Source organism: Pseudophryne corroboree, chromosome 7, assembly GCF_028390025.1.
Source record: "Pseudophryne corroboree isolate aPseCor3 chromosome 7, aPseCor3.hap2, whole genome shotgun sequence".
NCBI lineage: Eukaryota > Metazoa > Chordata > Amphibia > Anura > Myobatrachidae > Pseudophryne > Pseudophryne corroboree.
Genome location: NC_086450.1, coordinates 352,266,823 through 352,276,482, shown reverse-complemented (window position 1 = coordinate 352,276,482; position 9,660 = coordinate 352,266,823). Strand labels below are relative to the sequence as shown.

At 44.1% G+C, this 9,660-nt stretch overlaps 1 protein-coding gene across 1 annotated transcript in view; it reads right to left on the bottom strand.

Annotated features, from left to right (window-relative positions):
* Nucleotides 1-6,024: 6,024 nt before the first annotated feature.
* LOC134943684 (pancreatic secretory granule membrane major glycoprotein GP2-like) overlaps nt 6,025-9,660 on the bottom strand; it is a 124,576-nt gene continuing 120,940 nt past the window's right edge. The window contains exon 16 of the mRNA XM_063932393.1: nt 6,025-7,493. Coding sequence (XP_063788463.1) covers nt 7,426-7,493 — 68 coding nt within the window. The 3' untranslated portion in view covers nt 6,025-7,425. The remainder of the gene's footprint in view (nt 7,494-9,660) is intronic.

The window sequence follows — 9,660 nt, the reverse complement described above, 5'->3', positions numbered from 1 at the left end:
CAGCATGTGAGGAGATCGACGCAGATCTTGCTGCAGGAAGCAAGATCTGTGTCCATCTCTGAATCACCTCCACTGTGTTTTATGCTTTTATTCAATGTATTTCTGCTGCGTTCCATGAAGTGGGTTCTTAATGACCTCGTTGTACGTCCCACACAGTGGATACTACACCCACAGGTACGGGCTCGGTGGCGACACGGGTTCTATTCACACTCTATGGGTGTCATGGACACAAACGAGTGGAAATAGTCCCTGTTGGTCGGCATGCCAACCGCCGGGATAGTGAGGGGGCGGGATTTTGGGGAGGTCATGTGACCGCCGGTCACATGAATACCACCCTCATTTCCCACGTGATTTTATTTATTATTGGGTTGTCAGTTCTGCAAAAAAATCTCTCTGTCCATAGCGGAAACCTCAAGAAGTGCCTGTCCCAGCAAGACCTTTGAATAACCACTTGTTTAAAGGAACCCTTTAGACCCATTGCCTATAATGAAAAGGTTTCTAGATTTGTGCAATTGCATCTTATGCGCATAAGCTGACCCTTAGGAATACTTCATTTCCAGAGGACATAATGGGTACTACTACAATGTAAATAAAAATTGGTATTAACAGCCTTGATGTAATTACTGTAGATGTCACAATTCTATTATGACTGGCCTCAAGGGTCACATCCAAATTGTCCACAACTCTCCTGCTATACTTGAAAGTGAAGGATAGATTATGAGAATTACAATTCAGAGAAGTGACAAAAGAGGTGGCAGAGGATAGATCCTCATTCCAAATAATAAAAATCTATGGCATTAGAGTCGCTCAATCTTCTTTTTCTATGCTCAAAATGTATGAGTTTTTATTCAGCAGTCCAATAGCTATCTCACCGATTCATTGCTGTGTTTATCTCAATGGTGACAGACCTCATCCCACTAGAGCGCCTTGTGCAGACAGCTTCCTCGACAATGTTCGCTCGGTCTGACCAGTAACCCTTTACGCAGTTCTCCACCTCTTTAGGTCAGCGGCTTCCTCAGGAGGATACTTTGTATCGTCCCTGCTCCATATTTAAATAAGCGAGACTATTCCACTGCTGCCCATTCTGATCATTGTACTGATTCAAGGTGCCTCGCTGCGCTTGACACAGTTTACTATTCCCAACTGTATTCCACATGGATGGTGAAGTATGAAAAAGTGAAAAAAAATGTTTAAACTTGTCTCGACCATTGTTATGTCGACCAGTGAGCTGTTCCTCCTGTTAGCAAGCCATCCCGGCGAAACGTACGTTAGGAAGGAGCACCCCCAGGCAGCCCACTGATTGCGCACGGCGGGCCGCCCGCTATGTACTGGTAACATTCTTATATTGTATGTTTTTGGAAATTTATACTGGTATGATTATTCAAGAGTAATGCTTTTCTAAGTGTGTACTAATATGTCTTGACTTTTTGAGCCTGCTATGTTAATATTGAAAAGAAGTAATGCTCACTGACGGTTATGCTCAGAACTTTCATGTTATATTATTCAGAAATTATGTTTACTGTATGGCTATGAGCACTACTGAATATGATACTGAGGAGCTGTTATTTGAGCAATACCCTTCTATCTATAAATGTACTTAATGCTAAACATAGAAATTTTGGAGTGAAGCTCTAAAAGTGACATTATCTGATTAAATCCTTTCAGAGTATCAGTGATTGGGGTGCAGAAATAGGTTATATGGAATAACATCTCATTGATATTTCACACCAGGGTTTGGGTTTACCATCCGTTCTCTCATTGGCTGCACTGATTTATTCATCAGCTAAAAGCAGAAACGAACAGGGAAACCCGTGGACCCTGGCACTGTCTATATTTCTAGAGGCTGGTGAGCTCTGGTGTCTCTCACCACGCATATAATGCATAGCACATGTGTGGCAGCAAAACCCCAGTTTGAATCTTAAGGCCTTGTCTATTCTATTGTTTCAACTGATTTCATGATATATAGATTTAATACTGTATACCAGCATCTCAGGCTCTATCAATTCCTTCATTAGGAATTAAGTTGTAATTATCAAGCACCACTTAGCGATTATTTCTTACATACCAGTTAAAGAATTGGTGTTATTTTTGGTAGGGTGGTATACTCAAACCCCCTCCCCCCTTTTTGGCAATTTTATCATGAATTAGTTAAAGAGAGAGTACAATATAAGAGGAATCTCTCTCATTGTAGATTATCCAGTTCTAATGTATATTAGAACTCAGGAATAGTATATACCTTTATATAAAAGACACCTCTCTTTACCTTATTTCAGGCATAGGGGTGAGCGAGTGCTGATCAGGGAATCATAATTGCTGCGCTGTCATTTGTCATCAGCAATAGATGCTTCACAGACTGGCACCCCATTATACATCCCTTTGCCACTCTTTAATTACATGGGTTGGTATTAATAAGGGTCTCTCACCCCGTATTCGATGCATGGCAAGATACGGGGGGAAGCAGAACCCAGAACCAAACCACGAGACCCTGCCTATTCTTTATCTTCTCATATAAGAATAGAAACAGAATTTTCTGCTAATAATCAAGTGGGTAGAGGCTGAGGCCAGAAACCAGTATACAATACCAGTACATTTTTTATTTATTGTATTTTTATGTCTATAGTTTGTCTGTCATATTTCACCTTTTAATAAACCAGGAGTTGCTACTCCCTTTTTAATTAGCATATTATAATAAAAGTTAAGTATTATCTTTATTTGTTTGACACATTATGGTTAGCACATAAGTTTACATATACCCGAGTGCCCCAGGAAGAGAGTAATTCCACAGTTTTGTGGTTCCTCTTGGACCTTTGAAACCAGTCAACAATTTGTACTGTCTACCTTTTATATGTCAAACTTTTGACCATGAGTACGCATTGCGGGCAAGTGTATATGAGGACACAACTGTAGATACAATAGATGTGTGTGGCATATTTATATATGTGTGTCTGTTGTGTGTATATGTGTGGTGGGTGCTTTCTACTATTTGGCCACAAGATGTCCTCACACTTTTTTTGCTTTATTTGTGTTCTAACTAGCCATTAACATGATAGCAAGATAATTCATAGCCTATGTCACTCCACAACAGGCCTACTCCCTCTTGCCCGGTCTGAGTGGGGCAGTAATGTCCATAGAGGTGTTAAAAGAAATGTAAATTCTTCAAAGGGCACTCCTGTACCACTAACGCATTTCTGACCACAGTCCACCCTAATGGTGTACTTGGGGTCCTTCCTGACAATGGGTGGATCTAAAATATCCCCCCACTTAGTAGTACTCAAATTATGGTTGGTACACCTACATAAAAATAGTACTTAGCACAACATATACAGTAACAGATAATCACATTTATTACATAAATTTTACCACTGTGCATATATTACATATTAAAAATAAGTTACTATATATATTAAAAGCTGTATCTCAGTCCCCATGCCTCCAAATAAGTCCTTGGTGCAAGGATATTACATAAGGAATGGAAACCGCCATTGCCCTGTGTTTACCCAGTGGTTCTGTCTCTCAGAGCGTTTACTGCACGTAGATAATAACGACTTCTGGCTGTTGGACCGCAAACCGGAAGTCGTGTGGCCTAAGTTTCCCTACAGCTTAAAGTGATGACCTGGCCAGAACAGAGTAGTTCCATAATACTATAAACATACAGTGTTAGAGCAACTCCAAAAAAAGTACAATACTTGGACAACTGAACTGCAAGTAATTCATATTTATATTGAAAACGTTCCCTCCAACTTCCAATGTATTATACTAAATAGTTGCCAATCATTACTATGCTAGAAAAACAAAATGTATGATTGTCTACAAAACATAATCTTTATTTACAGTACATGGTCATCTTTAATCTCTGCACAAAATATACAGACACACAGGGCAGGATGTACTAAATGTAAAATGCAGTCAAACCTCCCAAAAATATAATTTTGCAGAGGATTGCCGCAATCCACATATGTATCAAGGAGCTTGTACCCAGGGCCAGTTCTAGACCTTGTGGCGCCCAGGGCGAAAGTTTCCTTTGGCGCCCTTCCCGATAGGTAAAACATGGTTACTGCGCGCCTCAGGCGCGCTTCCAAAAAATAGGGGTTTCTTAGGGAAGGGGCATGGCCACAGTTATGCCCCCTGTAGTTGTGCCCCCAGTAAAGTTATGCCCCCTGTAGCTGTGCCTCCAGTTTTGCCCCCTGTAGCTGTGCCCTCTGTAGTTGTGCCCCTGTAGTTTTGCCACCTGTTGCTGTGCCCCCTGTAGTTTTGCCCTCTGTAGTTTTTCCCCCTGTTGCTGTGCCCTCAGTAGTTTTGCCCCATGTTGCTGTGCCCTCAATAGTTGTGCCCCCTGTTGCTGTGATCTCAGCAGTTGTGCCCCCTGTTGCAGTGCCGTAAGTAGTTGTGCCCCTGTAGTTTTGTCCACTGTTGCTGTGCCCTCAGTTTTTTGCCCCCTGTTGCAGTGCCCTCAGTAGTCATGCCCTTGTAGTTTTGCCCCCTGTTGCTGTGCCCTCAGTAGTTTGCACCCTGTTGCTGTGATCTCAGCAGTTGTGCCCCCTGTTGCTGTGCCATCAGTAGTTGTGCCCCTGTAGTTTTGCCCCCTGTTGCTGTGCCCTCAGTAGTTGTGCCCTCTGTTGCTGTGATCTCAGCAGTTGTGCCCCCCTGTTGCTGTGCTGTCCGTAGTTGTGCCCCTGTAGTTTTGCCCACTGTTGCCGTGCCCTCAGTAGTTGTGCCCCGTTGCTGTGCCCTCAGTAGTTGTGCCCCTGTAGTTTTGCCCCCTGTTGCTGTGCCCTCAGTAGTTGTGCCCATGTAGTTTTGCCCCCTGTTGCTGTGCCCTCAGTTTTTTGCCCTCTGTTGCTGTGACCCTGTAATTTTGCCCCCTGTTGCTGTGCCCTCAGTAGATGTGCCCCCTATTGCTGTGCCCTCAGTAGTTGTGACCTTGTAGTTTTGCCCCCTGTTGCTGTGCCCTCAGTAGTTGTGCCCTTGTAGTTGTGCCCCCTGTTGCTGTGCCCTCAGTAGTTGTGCCCCTGTAGTTTTGCCCCCTGTTGATGTGCCCTCAGTAGTTGTGCCCCATTTCTGTGCCCTCAGTAGATGTACCCCGTTGCTGTGCCCCGTGTTGCTGTGCGCTCAGTAGGTGTGCCCCCTGCTGCTGTGCCCTCAGTAGTTGTGCCCCTGTAGTTTTGCTCCCTGTTGCTGTGCCCTCAGTAGTTGTGCCCCCTGTTGCTGTGCCCTCAGTATTTGTGCCCCAGGTAGCTGCGCTTAAAAAAAAAAATACTCACCAGCCCCGCTCCTAGACCTCTGCTGCTGTCCTCCGTCTCCGGCTGCCGCTCCTCAGATCTATGGGAGAGACGTCATGATGTCTTTTCCATAGCACTGCACACAGACACTAGAGGTCAATTATGACCTCTAGCGTCTGACGCCGCTCCCACAATGCTGTGCGGTGCGCAATGACGTCAGGCGCACCGCACGGCACCATTGGGAAGGGACAAAAATCCTGTTTGCCGCCGGCAAGAGCCGCTACTGCTTGTACCCTATAGGCAACACCAACTATAGATGGAGCTGGCTATAGAAGCCTATGAGCTTCTTTAAGCATAAAAACCCTGAGAAGGATGCCCTTTATATTCTGTGAAGTAATATTGGAGTATGTACTGTAGGTTTTGCTTTTTAAATGAATGCTACTTTAAAACATCGGGCAGGCTCGCCAGGAACCAGCTGATGCTTGCAGTTCACAGGCTATTACATTTACCCATTGTGTAGTTTGGGTTAGTGCAGTTTGGCAGATGTCTTCAGACTGTGTGGTCCACCTTCTACGGCTTCAAACTCCATTTTGTGTGACCTTCTCAGTAGATGTTGATTAGCTTAAAAATTCAAACTTTCCCACTGTATTTTCTATACTTGTTGAGACACAAAACCAGAAAATTGCATCTGGAATTCATAGAATCTCCTGAAGAGGTTATTTCTGGCTGTCGTCATAATAATAATAATAATAATACAAAAAGACAGTAATTTGACAAACATCAGCTTTATTACAGATACAGTATGATGTAAAGATACAATGATCATTTTAAAAATACTACTATGTTGAGCCACTATAGTTGGACTGAGTTCTTTATACAATCAGGCTCTCCAATCCAGGCAATTTTTGGGTTCCTATAGGCTGATCCACTATTTATAACCAAGTGCACAACTTCTTTAACTCAATGGTAAGCAAACAAAACAATAGCTTCAGGTGGCCTAAAAGCTGTAGCAGTAAGTCTTGCAGTACTGTATGAAGAATATTCAGTGGTATGAATAACCTGTACTCCAACTGAGGGGTTTTAAAATAGAGATACATAGAACGCGTAATATAAATTAAGGAGTGTTAATCTCTAATGTACAATGTTAGAATAAAGTAGGCATTAAAGGATCTATTCCCCATACATAGTTCATTTTGAGGATCTCCTCCAGGAGATCTTGGAAGAGGAGGACCAGGGTATGGGTGTGGAGGGCATGATGACGCGACTTACATCATCATGACCCGGCAGCAAAATGGAATGATTCTGCACCAGGCAGCAGGGCTTAGTGACATGATTCACCGCAAATTGAATCATCACATCTCCATCCCGCCCACTTCACTGGATCCAGGGGGGATATGCTACTGGGAGTCCTGGGGAAGATACAAAAATTCTGGTGTCTGGACAGTCTGGAAAATTAGGCACGTATGCTATTCCCAGGTGCAGGGGCATAGAGAGCCATGCTGGGCCCTGGTAATAGAATGGGGCATGGGCTAAAAAGTGGGCGTGTCAGTGCCCCTAAATAATTTCATTCAAAAACATAAAAAAATGCAGGATTGCACGCTCCACAGGGGGCACCATTCTAACCCAGGGAAGGGGGGGCACGGAGGAGGGGGTACCCGCTTTCAATGGCAATGACGGGGATGGTAAAAGGGCAATGACTTTGGCACAGTGCTAGAGTTTTTGCTTTCAATGTAAAGCAGCCATCTTCCCGAAGAAATCACTTGGAAGATGGCGCCGGCCATAAGTGTACGTATACTCGGTGGATGGGGAGTGGACCTGTGCTCCAGCTGGGCCCTTCCAGCAGCCCAGGCCTAGCTAATTAGTATCAACTCCCCCTTCCTCTCGGCACCCAGGTGAGTGATCTGAAAATGATGGTGTTAAAAATAACATACTAGGCAAATATTGTGAAGGACCTTCAGTGTGATTCTTTATTTAATTGATCTTTTACCAATTTCTGGATTTCCCAGCTTACACAGAACACTGGTGATAAGATACTTCCCTCCCACTAGCAATGTAGCCTGTGATAATAAATGTTATACACATCCGTTCCAAGACCAATAATGTGTATCGCAGAAATATACCAAATATTCTATTTTATATACTGTAGGACAAAAGAGATTATATCAATGTAATGCCTATCATGCAAAGCCATTGTTGTGCTGGGATATTAAAATAATTGCATTTTTGCGAGCAGAAAGAGAACAAGTCCGAGAAGAGCACAGGTAGGACGTGTGCCTGAAAAATAAGAAGACATTTTATCATCACTGGGAATGCTGCCTGCAATGTTTATCATAACATGTTCTAGGTATTATTCCCTTATAATAACAAACAGAGCTGTGGTTCAATCTAGACAGATTCTGAAGAGGGATCAAGTTACATATTCACATTTGTTCTCACAATAGTGCAGACACAATGATATTGACAGATACTGTACCACAAGGTCATGTCCGTGGAAAAGTTGTATTACTGGTACAGCATATATTGATGTGTTCAGTATGCTGTATGCTAACACTGTACAATTGTGCTACACTCACATAACCCATGCATAGGGGCCCAATGATCAATGATCGCAATTTCAATGTAATCTGGGCATGGCATTAGTGCCCAGTATCGCATTGCAATATGCAATCCTATCACCAAAGGAGCCTTTCCCAGCAATGTGCTCAGTGAGCTGCCAGGGGGCCTGTGCATGTGACGACAGCCAGGCTGCACAATAGCCACTTCTGGGGAGGGAACCCTCTGCCCAGCCAGCTATGCGATGTGTAGCCCATAGGGTACAATTGATTACTGCCATCTCCAGATTGCAGTAGCTGCAAGGCCCAATATCAGGAATGCTTCACATTCTGGATACTGGTAAATCGGGCAGCATCACATGCCCCATAGAAACCTGTGGGTGGCAATGGAGGGATCGCAGCAGGTATCAGATATTTACTGAGGTCCCTCCTTCATACATTCGGGGGATGTGTAATACTTGCGGCTAACCCCCGAAGTGGGTGTTTTCAGGGAAATAGCCACAAATATAAAATGATAAATGGGCTCATAAATGTTAATGTTATACACAAAACTATTAAGTTTTACTTAAAATATCATGGCTAACCAAATGCTAATGAATGATTATCATCAATATGTGAGGTCGAGGTCAGGGTCATCAAGAGTAGTGGCCACAAAGCAAACCCGTTTGCTATAGTTGGGGGTGCTGCACACACCTCAGCCAGGGGCATTTACAAGGTGGGTGAGGGTGTACACAGTGCAATCACCCCCTACCACCACCTGTAACACTCCCTACCTGCCCACTAATGCTGGTCATTGTGTAGCAGTACAGCGGCAACTGGGACATTATACAATGGGAGAAAGGAGACTGCAGCAGCTCAGCTCACTGAACCATTCACACACACTGCTGTGTGCTGGGCTGGCTACTGCCGCAGATCATCGGCAATCTCCTCACTCTCCCTGCCTGATGTGGAAATGACCCAGGCCAGTGTCGGGCCCCTCCAACAAGCTTGGGCTGATGTGAAGAGTACCCCCACACACACCCCCTCTTAACATCCCTGGTTATGGTGTGAACCGCACTTTACATTGAATGACAGATGCTCTGAATAATAAATTATTCAAACACTTTAAAAAAGAGAAATTACCAGCATCTGCCATTAGAGTGGAGGCGACTTTCAATCTTTTAAAACAAAAACACATGCAGCATGTCTATATTCAGTATGCCTATATTCTGTGTGTAATTGCGGCTGCATATGCATCTGAAATGCCACATTGCAGTGTTTTCCAAGAAAACACTGTATCATAGCATTTTGTATGCAAATACAGTCACAGTTACACACAGAATACACGGCAGCTGCCTCCTCGTATCTCCAGGGAGCTGGCACTGGCTGCAGGTAGGGAACTCCAGTGCATAGCTCCTCCCAGACCCTTGCAATTGAGCTGGCTCGGTGAAGCTCTCTCTTGACTCTGCCTCCAAACCCGGCTGATTGCCACAGCAGATTCTTTGTATCCTGCTGACGGCCATTCCGGTGATTGGGACTCTAATTCCCATCTTGCGCTGCACAGCGTACAGAAGCTGCAGCCACACCGGGACTCCAATTCATACACCGTGCTGCATAGCGCATAGGAGCCACGGCCAAAGTGGGGGACCAGCCAGAGGAAGAAACTACGGGAAAGGTTGGTAGTATAGGGAAAGATAGCACAAAGCAAACTCCAACCGTAAGCACACCCTCAGTCACAGCACAATTGTGGAACCCTTAAACACCTGAAGACCGCCACAATTTGAGTCAAAGGGCTGTAAATATTAATATTTATGTTTTTCCTTTTAGGTATTGCACTACAAAACACATACAATTTAACCATTCAATAAACACAGTGTCCAAATTTGGTTACAAAGCACATTCACTAGCTA